The sequence below is a fragment of the Taeniopygia guttata genome, chromosome 1 (genome assembly GCF_048771995.1).
Source record: "Taeniopygia guttata chromosome 1, bTaeGut7.mat, whole genome shotgun sequence".
In the NCBI taxonomy this organism is placed as follows: domain Eukaryota; kingdom Metazoa; phylum Chordata; class Aves; order Passeriformes; family Estrildidae; genus Taeniopygia; species Taeniopygia guttata.
The window spans coordinates 47,162,780-47,178,487 of NC_133024.1; the positions used below are offsets into that span (position 1 = coordinate 47,162,780).

The 15,708-nt window shown below is 38.1% G+C and overlaps 1 protein-coding gene across 3 annotated transcripts in view; it reads right to left on the bottom strand.

Annotated features, from left to right (window-relative positions):
* Positions 1–12,614: 12,614 nt before the first annotated feature.
* SLAIN1 (SLAIN motif family member 1) overlaps positions 12,615–15,708 on the bottom strand; it is a 45,267-nt gene continuing 42,173 nt past the window's right edge. For all 3 annotated transcript variants that reach the window (XM_030270725.4, XM_041715633.2, XM_030270714.4), the window contains one exon: positions 12,615–13,718. In XM_030270725.4, the coding sequence (XP_030126585.4) occupies positions 13,643–13,718 (76 nt within the window). In that variant the 3' untranslated portion in view covers positions 12,615–13,642. The remainder of the gene's footprint in view (positions 13,719–15,708) is intronic.

A 15,708-nucleotide genomic window follows, 5' to 3' on the forward strand; every position in this document is an offset into this window, starting at 1 on the left:
GAACTGCCACTGTTCTCCCTTGAATGGCTGCTAAAAAGCCTAACTAATCACTGTTAATAAAGTACACTGAGGCTTTCTCACAGCATGAGAATTTGGTTCCCTGGGACAGAAGAAAATGAAAAAAAGAGCTATCAATGCAGAGTCACAATTCCATCTTAGAAAATGAAAATTTATTTTAGGACTACTAAGACACACAGAATGAAATTCTCAAAATGGCAGCTTTATTGAAGCCTGCTGAACTTACTGGACATAGCTGAGTAATATATATGGAGTTGTGTTTTTAAGAAGTAGCATTTAAAAATGTTTAAGAACTGGAAATTAATGCATTAGTGCTTTGGCTCTTCAGATTCAGAACAGCCCATAGAGAGTTTGCAATTAAGTATTTATTAAATATACATTGCCATTAATGTTAGGCACCTATTTTCATGCTTTCCTGAATAGGAGCAATACTAACGCTGTTTAAGAGCTTTCTCAGTCAGTTTCTTCCAGCTGCATTTATTAAAACAATCAGATAGGTAGGGCTGTTTCTAAAGCTTCAATACAAAATTCCATGTCCCCCGTGTGTTGTGAAACAATATCTATTTAATGTTCATTTCACAGCTAAATTATTTTTCAGCTGTATGTTCACAGCATTCATTTCCCCGGTATCTGGAGAGGTTAAAGAGCCTTGCTCATCTACAGCAAAAGCAATAATGTTTCTGCCAATACCTGGAATGAAAGCTCAAACAGCATTCAAAATACATCTTGAATGAATGTCCAAAAGCATATCCTTAGGGTAGTTTCCCTTGTTACTGGCAAATCAAGTTTGCGTGTGTCTGATAAAATGGTTTGAACTACGGAAGTTTAATACTGCAAAGAATGTTTGATGATGTTAGGACATGCCATATGACAAGCTCAGAGCAACTCACGATTCTCCTAGTGCGCCAGTTCTTGCTACTACAAAAAAAATCTAGCAGATGTATTAAGCGGAACACTCACTTTAAAGTATCTTTCTAAATAGTGGCATTTTACAGTTAATTCCTGAAGTTTTGCCTCCAACTTTTTTTGGTAAGTCTGAGGATTTGTATTAATGTGTCTTTGTTACAGCATATGACATAAAACTCCCTGAACTATTTTTCCTAAATGATCAAAATGATAGTCAATGACCTCTACATTACTCAAGTGAGAAAAAGGCACATATTTTTGCCAGTGAGGAGGGTAATTAGTAGAAGAAAACTTTATGAGGGAAAAATTCCTGTATTTCTATCTCTCGCTGAGAAAATCATTACTAGGTAACTTCCCAGAGATTCAGTTAAACATAGAGGTCAATGGTGAGATAAGTGGATAAACTTGTAGAAAACAGGGAAGATTTTAATCAACATAGAGTCATAAAAGCAAAGCAAAGCATACTAAGCCAAACCAAATGAAGAAAAAAAAAAGCTAGAGTAGTACTGCATTAAATAAGCTTAAACACTTTATTGAAATCTAAAAATTGAATTGGAGGACTTTACTGGGCAGCAATACTCTTCCACAAGAATCTCTATCACCCAGCAATGTTTTATGTTCACCCCAGTATGTAAAGTTCCACCCACAAATGAGGAGACCAAGACAGTCATGAAAGACACCCCAGACACTGGAGGCTCTACGGTGGTGGGAAATATGGATCCAGTTTCTATTTATTTAATTCAAATAGGAGCCCCTAGAAACTGAGGAATTACATTGCACAATATTATTTTCAGTTGCAATGTTAATTCAATTTTGTTCTATTTCTGAAACTTCTACTTTTCAGAAACAAGAAGTTTTCCAGTGTCCTATCAGTGCTTGTGGTGGTGTCAGAACCATGGAGAACAAAAAGAAAAGGTTTTCAGCTCTCTTTTGGATTTTAGCCATTGAGACATTCAACTAGTATTTTGGCTGACACAGAGCTCTGGTCAAAAGCGAGAACTGGGATCATGTTGGATGACAAACCAGTGCTCAGCAACAGCTTGACTGCATTAGGCTTAATTTGGTGGTGACTCCATCATTTTAGGTTGCAAAATGTTCCTTGATTTCTTCCAGGACATACAAACTTTTTTTTTTTTTTTTTTTTTTCTGGAAACTTTTCAAAACCAGTACACTTCACAAGCCTCTGAAAACTGAGCACAACCTTTGTAAAGAGGTACTCCATAAAAGTATTTGCAAAATATTTGTGGATAGATAGATTTGCCTTTGGCTATTATGTTCCAGTTTGCATCCGCAGAGCAATAAAAAAAAGTGTGTTTGTTTGGCTTATGGTTTTAAGTGTAGCAAGTAAACAATGAAGCAATTAATATTAGGATTTTAAGACTGCTAATTTTCCCCTCCGTGATCTCCCCTCTTCTGGTCACATTTTCAAATAATAATTATAACTTCTGTAAGCCATGTCTGGGAATAAAACCCAAACAGGCAGAAACTACGGGTTCTGTCTGCTGATGTTAGTTACTACCACCTGCATAGAGGTTTGCAATGCTGAATAACTCTAACAGCTGCAGCCTCTTCCAGAAAAATGTAATGCAAAAGGCAATATTACAACAGATGCATTTCAGATTCTCCTGCTGAACACAATTCTTTCTGTGATCATATATACAGCCTGCATCTACATCTTATACCTACACTTGTCATGACTACTTTACAGTAACCTCTTTGGGGATTTTTCCAAGTTTGTTTGGTTTTGGGGTTTTGGGGTTTTTTTTGTTTTGTTTTGTTTTTTGGTTGTTTTTTTTTTTAGAAAAAGAGCCAATAAAAGGAACTGTAGACATTTCAACTGCATGGTAATTCCTGTATTTAAGACCTGTTTAATCTACAGAAATAGTCCCAGGTGAAAATCAACCAATTAAACCAAACCCAACCAACATGGTGTTTCCTTTCCCTTAACATTCAGAGTTATGCAAAGTTATTCTCTCTATCTGGCCTGAAGCTTCCAGCAGTCTTTTCTGTCCAGTTTAACCAGAGAGGCTGAGGGAACTTCATGGCAGTGGCACTCCTTTAGAACCTATAAAATAGGTCTACCACTTCAGGAAACATTACAATCCTTGAGGCTGCATAGAGGGTTGTTGTAGTGGAGGATCTTTTAAGGCTGGTAGTTCTGTTCAAGTCTCACAAGGCATATCTTTACAGCTAAATATGAGACAGGATTTGGATTAAGCAGCAGGCCCACAAATAATGCACAATATTTAAATGTTAGTTTAAATATTAAACCACACCCTGGTTCCCTTTCAGGCTGCTTCAGGAAACTCTCTCCAAGATAAATTTAGTTCTAGAAGAAGCCTCAGCTGTGCAGCCATGAGCCAGTTTGTGCCATTTGGCTTTGAGGCCAGGGGTTGGCTCATGGCTCCTTTTTAATTAGCAGCATAAACGCATCTTCAAAGAACATATGTGGGTGTCAACCCTCATTAGAGGATTTGTGGTTGTGAATCCCAAGTGAGCAGAGTCATCTCTGCTGAAGACTTAATTCAAGCACCTGCAGTCTAGAAAAAAGGAAGGATTTAATTAGAATTTCTTATTAGCTAGCCCTAATGGGAGCACTGCTCTGAGGTGCTTCTCTTTCCCTCAGCAATTAGGATGCTTCCTTAGTTTACTTAGTATTTTGGATTGCCAACTAGGACAGGAATGCCAAAGGTAGACGTCACATTTTGTATCATGTAGGCATCCACCTCCACAATCAGATCCACCCCTACACACCTCCATGAAGAATTAGTCTTTTGTGGGTTTTCACCAGATTTAGACTTAATCTCTAGTCATTCAGCCTCTGCTGGTGCAAATTTAAATGAAGAACAGAAGCTTCCTGGTTGAAACTGCTTAGAAGCGGTTAAAAGGCCAGGCAGGACAGAACCTCATACACTAGGAAGAAAAAAGAGAGACATGATTTTATAACATTAAATAACAGAATAATTTTATTTTTCCTCTTCTGACTTTCAAGTCATCATGGATGCTATCACTCCTGCTCTTCCTTTCCCCTTTAAGGAGTCAACATCAGCTCAGGGATAACCACAGCTGTGTGGTCTCTGGCTCAGAGTCCTTGGTCTCAGAACTAATACCTCAAGCCTAACTCCTGTGGCAAATCTAAAAAAATAAGATGCCGAAGAAAGTACCCAGAGACCTTTCCCTTTTGAGTACAAACAATCAAAATCATATCTGATTTGCTTTATTAAAGTACACATGGTTTGTTTTGTTTAGTATTGTATTACTTTTTTTCCTTGCTTTTCAGACTTTTAAATCTTCAAGGCAGGAACCTGTTCTTGACTTGATCCAGTTTGACCTCCTGACCATGTGCACAGCAGCTGAACGGGTCCAATTCTGCAATGACTGCCCTGAATATGAGAAAATTACCTTTATTTCTGATTCTCGTTCTCCCCTTTCCTTTCATTTGTACTTGTCCTATTTTTTGCATGATGAAAACACACAATTTCATCAGCACACAGAACAAATCACAAAACTTAACAAGCTGTGCATAATTATTTCCTTATGGATTCCTAAACTTTCTACCCAGACTTTGCTTATTGACTAAATGCATTGATAACACAAAATAATGCCATTTACACACCATATATCTGTACAAGAATTTCTTTTCAAATTTGAATTACAAAGTTCTGTTATTCTGCTGCTTTTCTTCACTGCTACCTGTGTTCAATAGAATAAAAAATTATTTTATTCACTCTAGTTTCCATAAAACCTAAACAATAACTCTACATGTACATGGTAAGTTTGCTAAAACAAAAACTGTATAAGGAGAAAATCAATTATGAAAGAACACAAAAATGATCAGCCTTAAAGAAAATGTATAGGAAAGACAATCTAGGTTTTCTGATTTTCAGTTTATTATCCTGACTGTTTTTCTTTTGTAATCAGTTCTGCAATCCACTTGAAGCTGGAAGAGTTTTATTCACATGGCAAGATGCACAGAGCTTAGGCAATGCCCTCACCTAGACTGCCAGCTGCTTTAGACAAGGCTTTTTGGCTTTATTCCATGAAATCCAAGTTGCTTGCAGCCCACAGACACTACCAGAGCACAAACATTTAATCCTATTACTCAAGTGCGAGCATGTCAGGCAGGTTTTCTGGTACTACTGAGGTTTCAAGAAAATGCATTCATTTCTACTGCTTTGTGATTCTATCCGCAGGCTAACACATGCCATGAGACAGATTTTCCCGTATCTTTTTTTCTACCCAGAGGAAAGGGGAAAAAAAATCCCAAACTATTTCACAACAAACTTAACCGCTCTTTGGAATTAAGGAAAAGTTTCAAAACAGAGGGCAAAGCTGCCATTTACTGCTTCACAAAGGATTAAAGGAATATACAGGAGAGGTACTTTATAAGTCCTCTTCAAGGATATGGCCTGCTTTTATGTAAACTGCCTTTCATCTTATCATATATTGTTCACACTGAGGATATAAAGTAGACAGGATATCGAGTGAGGCTATGAAATGATGCAGCAGGAAACAAGGCTCTTTTCAGCAGTTTATATTCCAAAACACTGCTGAAACACTCAGAGATTTCCACATCTCCCTGTCTTTCTTGGAAATATGCTTGTGCTTATGTAAACCCCACACGCACCTGTGATTTATATTTTGAAGCAGGACGTGAATTTCTTGAGCAAACTGTTGGTTTAATCCAGACGGAAACAGTAAGTCTACTTTTGGGAATGGTGCTAAGGCTTTCCATGATGGAGTCCTCCATAATGTTAATGTCCCCTTAAGGATAGTTGTTGCTCTGCTACATTATAAAGTTAACTCAGATTTTTATGAATACCTAATACTTTTAAATCAATATTGGCATTTACACTCAATTCTGTATGAAGACATTGTGTACCAGTGAAAATTATCATCCCAACTGTCTGAAATAGCTTGCCAAATAAATAGCACATTTCTTCCTGTTTCCTTTGGAAAAGAGATCATTGACAATGCAAAACAATCTAAACCACTACTTCTAACAGAATGTTCTGTGCAGTGAGTTTGGAATTCCAAAGAAGTACAAAATATCCATGTCCAGTAACTGAATTTTATTCCAAGCTATTGTCACTCAATGCTTTCTGAGTAAATTTTAAGACACTAACCTGTGAAAATACAGTAATAAAACTTCATTTTAAATGGGACATTAGTAAGACAATATCAGGGAGATAATTTTTTCCTAGTGTCTAATTTCAGAGGTGCTAAAAGTCTTATCACTTGAACTAGATGCAGCTGGGGCTGCAAGTACTCACTGCTTCACAAAAGCATGCCCATGTTGTCAGACTGTGCATAATTACATTTGGCTCCTCATCAAAGAGAATCACTCAGCTCACACACAAACCATAGGACTGGATAACAAAGCCACAGATTTGCTATCAGCTACCAGGCTGATAGTAGAGAAAATTGTAAGGCAGATGCATGGTCTCTCTCCATCCAACTCACCCAACCACACAACTCCTCCTGCACAGGACAAGCCAAAGTAATAAGATGTCTTCAGAAGCAAGATAAGTTCAACTAATACACACACGGCTTCTGGACCAGACCGCACTAATCAGTGAGATGAGAGCATAATTAAAGGAGTTGAGCCCAGCTGCACCAACCCAAGTAGCTGCATCTGTAAATTAAGTGGGATGGGACCCATTTTATACCATCAATGCTGGTTCTCATTGATTGAAAAGATCAGGTGCTAAAAGTGTTTCTTTTTATAAGACAGAAGTAGGTTGTTTAATGTGAATTCAGATCTGGTGAAGAGTGAGCCATTGATACAGCTATACATTTTTGTCAGATGCTTTTTTCCTTCTTTCATATATAGAAAAATCCTTTCCATTGAATATGCATTACATACTCAGAGCTGCATAATTTGCTGCATGGCTGCCTAGATAAACATGGATTAAATCAAAACACATTTTTATAATTTTATTTGGCTTAAAAAGAATATCAGTTCTAAATAATTTTTTCTTCTGTGTTACTGAGCTTTCGTTTCAGTTATTTACATTTTAAAGGAACTGAATGGGATATTAGCAACATTATGTAAAGAAACTGTATTATACCCTGATGCTAGCATTGGAATATCTCAGTTCTAGAAACAATGTATGTCTCCTAAAGAGGTCAGTATTCATTTAACATATTGCTAAAATTGAATTCAACACATTTGTATTGGCTCAATGAAATTCATACGAAAGGAAAAAGCATGTATCGAGTGTTCCAAAAATGAAGTTAGTATAACCTCCTGCAGGAAGGGTTGAAAAGCAAAAGAAACATTAGAAGTACCTTTTCTTACTTTCTATTATTGCAAAAAAATGGTTCCAAAAATTTCAGTGTAGGTATATTGCAGTTGACATCCTCATCATGTTATCTGCTGCTTCTATTACTGAAAATATCAGTCTTGGACACAGATAATATACTTTGTTTAGTAACATCTGCATGGAGACTGCAAAGTATTAAGGGTTGGCTGGATTACTAGAGCTCAGTTTGGGAATTTGGCCACAGGCTCATTCTTTCTATATGTCTGGCCACAAAGACAAAGGAATATTTTGTTTTTCTAGGGGAACAACAGAAATGTCAGGGGCAAGAAGTGAACAGACACAAAGAAGAAATATTATTTCAATTTTTTTTTTAACACAGAAGAAACATTATTTTAATTCTTCTAACTAAAAATATTAGTCAAAATAGAGAACCACAGCAACAAATGCATGAACATAGTTAAAGAACTCTCTACAGAGCAGAACAATCATATCTGAAAAGGCAAAACATTATCTTTTAGCTATGCTCACAGAACAAAAATAACATGTTTGAATATCACTGTGTAGTTGGATGCTGCCCCAGAAATGAGACTCTTTTAAGCACTTGATCTTAGCAAGAAAAGAATGTCTCCTCTCTGGTGCCTTCACAGAAAGCAGTGGGCAGCCAAGGCTGCATCTGGGTGCCAAACGTGCAGCGGGCACCTGTGCTCCTGGGAAACAACAAGGCTACTACAGAGCAATGGATCTGTCCCGCTGCTCCACACTGCATGGCCAAGTCTACTCCATGCCCAGGAGTCACAAGGCTTTTTTTCTGCCCAGCCACAAAAACAACTTGCACGGCTCAGTCTCTTTCAGATATTCAATGCCTCTTCAAAGAGGACTGAACTGAGTAAAGAAGCAGCGAATACCTAACAGAGTTGCCTTCATTTTTGTGCATTTTTCACATTTTTCTTCAAGTACAAGTCACTTAATAGTCTGTGAACTTATCTATTGCCTATCTAGCCATAGTTTCATACAGTTTTGCCATCTGTATCTGGGAAATGCACACCCCTTTTGACTGTGTTAGACACCGAACTTCTACTTCCAAAAAGTCAAGACAGGTTCACTTTTGAAGGATTTATCTGCAAAAAGTTTAAAGTTCAACCACTATTCATTGTCCAAACTTCTTACCATGGTTCAGATAGCCAAATCTATGTATCTGTCCACTATTTACATGAACCAGTGAAAAACAAGACTATCAGCTGCTTTTATACATATCATATACCTGCTCAAGATAATGCATGAATTAAGAAATATGTTTACTTCTTTAAAGAATTAAGCAAGAATCATGCAATCATAGAATCATTAAGGTTGGAAAAGTCCTCTGAGATGGCGGAATCCAGCCTTTGGCCAAGTAACAGAAAGCAACATGCATCCCTGGCTGCATCCAAAGCAGTGTGGCCAGCAAGGCAAGGGAGGGGCTTCTGCCTCTCTGCTCTGATGAGATCTCACCTGCAGTGCTGCATCCAACTCTAGGGTCCCAGCACAGAAAGGACATGGACCTGTTGCAGTGAGTCCAGAGAAGGGCCACCCAGCATGATTAGAGCAATTAGAACACCTCTCCCATGAGGGAAGACAGAAAATTAGGGTTGTTCGGGTTGTAGAAGAGAAGGCTTCAGGGTAATTTAATTGCGGCCTTACCCGAAGGGAACCTACAAGAAAGCTGGAGACTGTTTACTAGAGCATATAGGGATAGAACAAGGGGGAATGGCTTCAAACTGAAAGAGGGTAAGTTTAGATTAGATGTTAGGAAGAAATTCTTTACTCTGAGGGTGCCAAGGAACAGCAACACTTGCCCAGAGAAGCTGTGGATGCCCCATCCCTGGAAATGTCCAAGGCCAGGTTGGATAGGGTTTGGAGATCCCTGGCCTACTAGAAGGTGTCCTTGCTTGTGGTGGGGGCTGTTGGAACTAGGTTATCATTTAACTCCCTTCCAACCAAAACCATTCCATGATTATGACGAAATCAACATTTAGGTACCAAAGGATTCTTGTTTGTTTGTTTATAGATAAGGGATTCATAATGCTTAAGTCACCTAAATAATTATAGCTTATATAAAATGGCTTATTTAAAAGAGGAATGAAGTTTCAAGAATAAGCTTATCTAATCACTCCCTTCCTTCCATGAGATACTTTATATAAACTATTGTTGAACTGCACATGTGAAAACAGCATCTCTTGGGCCTCTTTAGGTCAAAGATAATCCCTTGAATTCCCCTTGCAACAACTAGGCAGCCTGGTCATATCCAAATGCAGAGGCATAACCCCTACTCAGAGACATTAATTCACATTAAGCATAACTGCTTACCTTGCCAGGTAAGAGCTGAAAGTCCCAGTGATGGAGACAGAAGTCACACTGAGCACTCACTGCTCCCCAGGCTGGAGAGTAAGGAGCAGAATAGCAGGGTGGGAATCTGCAGGTGGATGATCAAGAACTGCACCAGCCACACAAGCCACAAGAGCCATAAGAGCATGTGTAATCACCGAGAGGGAATACAAGGTTTGAATCTGGGGAGTGCAAGAGGTAGAAATGTTGATGAGGGGGAAAGATGGCTGAGCAGATGAGCTGGTCAAATAGGAAAAAAAAAAATTAAGCCAGACTAAGCAGAACATACCACTTCCACCTCAACAGTGACAGGGAAAGTCATCCGGGCCTAGTCACCTCCTTTTTTAACCAGTATTTCTGAATTAGTAAGTCATTCCTGAAGACTAAACACCATATATCTGCTTTCAAGAGTGATTGTGCTACAACCCAAATCCTTTTTATTATGAAACCTCACCTGTCATTCACAGTGGATATTTAAACTGTGTCTTCTGTATGAAAATGCTGATTTTTAGTACGCATATTAGCATACAGGCATTGGTAATGGTGGGCCTGAAATCCTACTGGGCTTCATGCCTTAAATACCTAAAGGAATAAGACAGCAGTCTATGTCTCCAGCAATTTGTAGTTCAGGTATAGCTATAATCACCAGTCAAATTTAAAATGATGGCTTAAAAGCAAAATATGACACCACTGATAATTTAACTGTTGTCCTGCTTCGAGTGGTACTGTGTCAAAGAAAAAATTGTTTTAAGAAGGATTTGACAGTGAAATAAAAAAAAATGCCTAGTGATTCCCTACAGTGAGGGACAACAGGGAGCTAGAAGGTGCTTTGTTTGCAGCATGAACAATGCAGACTGGCATCAGGGACTTTAATATGGGAATTCACTTCAGGGCTGAATGAGAAACTAATAGTGGGGATGGGAATCCATGGCTTTATAGACAAGTACAACTAGATCACACCCATTCTTTTCAACAGAGAGGAGAAAACCAGCAATACACATGAAGTGGTCAAAGCAGTGGCACTGTCAAAGCAGAAAGAAAGAAAAATTATCTTAGTTTTACTTTGAATAGATTTCACATATTGAAGCCACTATAAGGCCAAAGATCACTTCAGGTGAGGAGGTAATAGAGAATTTCCTATGTAGGGGTGAAAAAAAGAAATGTGTATCTTTAATTCAAGACTTTGACTTAACCAGAATATTAGCTTGTGGAAAAATCAAAGACAATGCCCCAGTTTATGGAATTCAAAGACTGGAAATATAGGGGGTTTATTCCCATTGAATAAAGAGAGAGGGGAAAAGACCTTTAGGAAAAAGGTCATGACTCACCCAGTAGTTCAAGAGGCGAGTCCAAGTTTGGACTGAAGGTGGTAACATCATTTCTGGGATGCAGCAATAAGGATGGTGGAGTAGCATTTGCATTCATGGACCAAAACAGAAGAACCAAAGATAAAGAGAGTTCTCAAAAGCTCCCTTACACTTTAAAAATTATATTTTCCTTGCAAAAAGTAAGTTTGAGTCTTTATTTTTAAAGATAACTGTGTTTCTCATTGCCCTGGAGGAGACTCTGCCTCTCACAAAATTGAGCCCAACAGAAGTGACTTTGTGCTGGATATTCCAATCAGTTTGCTCCCACTGAGACTTGTGGTGAAATCTGTGACATTTTGCAGCAGTACCCTGGTTCACTGATGCAAATTTGTGGGGAGACAGCCAGCTCCACCAGCTACAGGCAAACAGCAGCAGTACCAAAGCCCATGGCTGAAATGAGTGTGATTCTGTTCATTCTTAGATTCATCTGCTCAAACCTTGGGTTTCCTTCTAGAGCTTGATGGCATCCAATGTGACAGATACATGTCAAAACCACTTAAAACAGAACAGCTGTAAGTTACCAAATCCTGACATGATGTGTTACAAGGGAACACGGTAATTAAGAAGGGAAAAACAACTGATCTTCTCAAAGAGCTCATAATATTCAGAGCCTGGAAAACAGCTTTAGCTACCAAAAGAAAATATTTTCAAAGTATATACTGCCCTCCTGTGTACAACTCAGTATTAAACCCAAGAGCTGCAACCTGTTTCAGAAACTGGAAAATAATGTGGTGCTGTGGTGTCCCAGATAATGTAGGAACAGTAGTAAAATCCTGGCACTAGGGAACAAAGTAAGATAGTTTAGACCAGGGCTGTCATTGATGAGAAACTAATCACCGCTCCGGGCCTTCATCCATCTTTTATGAAGATCGTGCTGGATCCCTAGCACCAGAAGCCATGAGAGCTGCAGAACTCCTTCTCACAGGCAAAAGGCAAAGCATCCCCAAGCTGCCTCTGAACCCCACCACAATCACAGACTGTACACAAATGACTGACTGCTTTAACTAAAAGCAATTTCTTCAAATTAAAGTTTCTTACAAATAAAGTGAGTTTGGCACACTCCTGCTTAAATGCTTACCTGTGCTGAGATAATCTTTTTTTTTGATTATTCTTGATACCTTCCTTCAACAGTTCTGTTCTTTTGGAAAAGAAAAAAAAAAAAAAAGGATTCTAACTGTACTAAAATAACTTCAGTGTGAAAAATTAACTGTTTATTTCTGTTAAACAATGTTATGCTGTGCAGAGATCTTACTGCACTAGTATACATAGCTTCTCAGTGTAATGAAAGTTTTACTCATCACTAAGTATTTCCACCCTGCTTTTTATTTCAGCTCGCCTTTTTCAGAAAAGCAGGTCCTCAAGCAACTGTGGAGCAAAACTGAGAGCAAATTCAAAGCCACAGTGAAAGGTACACAATCTCTTTTTCCTATTGCAAGTCATATTTGCATGCTCTAAACATTAAATTGAAAATGTCTCTTAAGATCATAGTAAGATTGATTTAAAAATAATACATATTTGTCTTCTAGTCAAACCATGGCTTCTTAACACAATTAAAAAATTTTTTTTTCAGGTAACTCAGTTACTATTTGCAAAAATCCAGTATAATCTTTATAAAAGTTAAGTAAAAAACACGGAGCTAAGTAGATGTGAGTAGCTAAATTTTCACAATATTTACATTGCACACTGAAGAAGAGCATTATTGCTGAAATAGATTCTTTATTTCCTGAAACATTCCAAAACAGCAGTATACACAGTTGTAATCAAATATTAAGTCATATGCCATTATAAGAAAGCATTGATTAGTGCAACTGGATTTTGTAAAAGATCTATCAAAAAGATTTATTTGCATTAAAACTCATTTTCCATAAGCAACTGTTAATAAAACATTACAATTTTATTCTTTGTAATAAAGTACTGAAAATCAATAGTAGTTTTAGAGATCACTGTACCTTTGTAAGTGCAATGTGATTTATGCTGCCATTTTAAATACAAAACACTATGACAATAAATTAACAATTCAACAAATGCTGATAGACCAACAAAACCATGCTGACCCAGCTGGATGTCAATTTCCAGTGAATGCTACCTTTTATTTGTGCTTCTGCAACATAAATATACTGCTTTGTATTGCCAATTGATAAAGATTTTATAAGGTATGTTCCTAGCACTAAAAAAGTACATTACCCCAAAAATATTATTTATGGCACAGAAAAAGTTAAATTATCTCTCTGTAGTTCAAGGTTCAGGCAAGTTTAAATGAACTTAAGTATACAAAATAAAATGTACTGAAAACACTAGAAAAAAATTCAAGCACATACATAAGTACCCCGAAATTCAAAATAAAACGTGTGATGCCTTTACACTGAATAAATTATCTCAGAATTATCAGTATGGCAAAGCTGCCCAAAAACAAAATCTCCTAGTTCGTTCCAAGGAAATATTCTTGTATTTTGCACACATATAATACTTTCTTCAGTTCCAAATGCCAACACCGCCATTGTTAGTCTGATAACAATGCAGTTGTTCAGGTAACTAAGTGCAATATTTAGTATTTGATAAGATGTTCATTTTTTAAAAATGACATGGCATTGTAGATGGTTACACATTAAGATCCTGGGGAAAAATAATACTGTATGACCCCCCTTTTCCAAATCGTTGTTACCCAGCCAGCTGGGTAAATGAAATCCACATTATGTGTTTTCCACTGGTGATGGGCATCCTTCATCAATAGCAGCCGTCTCTCCAGTTCCCATCCCGTATTGTGCTTAGTGATGACAGGGGTTTTGGAGGCTGAAGAAAACTGTATTAACCAAATGACAAGGAGGCAAAAAAAAAAAGGAAAAGGAGGTCATATTTCCTGTGAAAGATCAAGGTAAAAGACATCATTTACCTCTGCAGTGACAACACCTTTGGGGCTTGCTTAGAGACATCCCTCTGGTGCATTTCTGGCTACCTATTAATGCACATATAAAGATCTGTGGTGAAATTAAGGCCACTTCCAATAAGAAGAGCATGAAAGATTTGTAAAAGGAATTGATTGAATAATTGTAGTCATGAATGAGATGCATCTAAATGGCAAGATTTGGCTTTTCAGGGCTGAAGATAGTAAAAACATATTTTTGTCACTATGGGCAGCAGAAGGCTAATGGGAAACACTTTCCAAAAAGTTATTGTGCTCAGCATGCTCATGAAAAGCCATCAGTTCATAAAAATACCATGCAAGCAGCAAAGAATTTTATCAGCTGGAGAACTCCACCAACTTCTGTTCCAGTCCTTCTTTTATCTGTCACAAGACATGTGATGATGTGTTTCCAGAGCCACCAGTTCCAGCACTGCAACTCCTGATGGGAACTCACCATCCCTTGGGTCCCCGCCCTCACACCTGGGCTGCATCTCTCATTCCTCAACAAGGATTTCTAAAACACTTCCTAACCATCTTCCAAACTCTCCAGGTACTACTGAGACAACTATTTGAAGTAAAACTCAAAAAAGGAAAAACAACCATCTGACTTCATCAAACTAATGGTAACACAGCAGGCTCTGTACCTAATCTGCAACAACCATAATTTTGTCACACCCCAATTTGCTGAAGAAAATATGTTTCAATTTTGTGAAACTATTTCACATAAAAGCAGACCTCAAGCCTTGTTTTCACATTACCCTGGCTTTTGTTATAAGTTACTGATGCTTCCTCTCCCTTCCAAATGCTTTTTGCTGTAAAAAGGCAGACATCTTGCCAAGCAGGCAGTTGGTAAGTCAGTCAACAGAGCAGCTTCAACTCTCTGGTTTTTTAATAGCAAAAACACTGCACCTAAGTAAAAACAGTTGGTTAAAGTTAGATTCAGCCAAGCTGCTTTTGTGCAGCTCCACTTTGGTAAACACCATTTATCTTTGATATAAATCCAGTTACTTGAGACTAAGAACATAATTTGCCTCTGCTGCTTTCTGCAACTGCTGTTTTCATTTCCAGAGAAAAAAGAAGAAAGTATATTTAATAATCTTATTAAAAAAAAAAAACAGAGAGGGGAAAAAAAATAGCAAACTTGAAAATAATTGTAAGAATACTACTATATATCCAGAGGTGAATCTCTGCTAGAGGGACAGAAAAACGTGCCAGCAATGAAAATCATTTCAAACAAGCACAAGCTGTTGGTATGACATCATGCTGTTTGAGACAACAGAGTTTTGGAGGGGCCATAGTGCATTTCTACTTTTCCATCCCCAGCTGAACAGCAGTAACTGGCTCCAGTACAAGGCAGCAGGAATAAGCAAGCCTTGGCTGCACAGGTATGCTTACACTCCTGCCACACTTGTGCCTGGTATCCGGCATGATCCAGACCCTGAGCTGCTGACAGATGTTTTGGCTTTGTGGGCACTGCAGGGCAGCCCAGCTGTCCCAGGCACCTCCCTGCTCACCCTGCCCTAAGGGCAGCTGCCCCCACTGCCCTTCACACTGCATAAGGTTAAAACACAGAGAACTGGAAAGTGGAGTCTGCAAGAAGCCCTGAGACTGGAGTCGGAAAGGGTTGAGGTTTGTGTGGATCCACTCAACAGAAGCAAAAAAAAAAGTGCTGAGTTCTAAGGCTAAGAAGAGATGGATTACATTATCACAATTTCTTTACACTGCTTGAATCACTGATGGTAAGGAGAAAACCAGTTAATATTTAGCCAAGTTATTTATCTCAGCTATTATAATTTTTTATCACCAATTTTTAAAAGCACTCCCTCATCCAGTGTTTTATTCTATGCAGTAAATATTGAAGTTGCCTAATGCAACCACAATATAATGT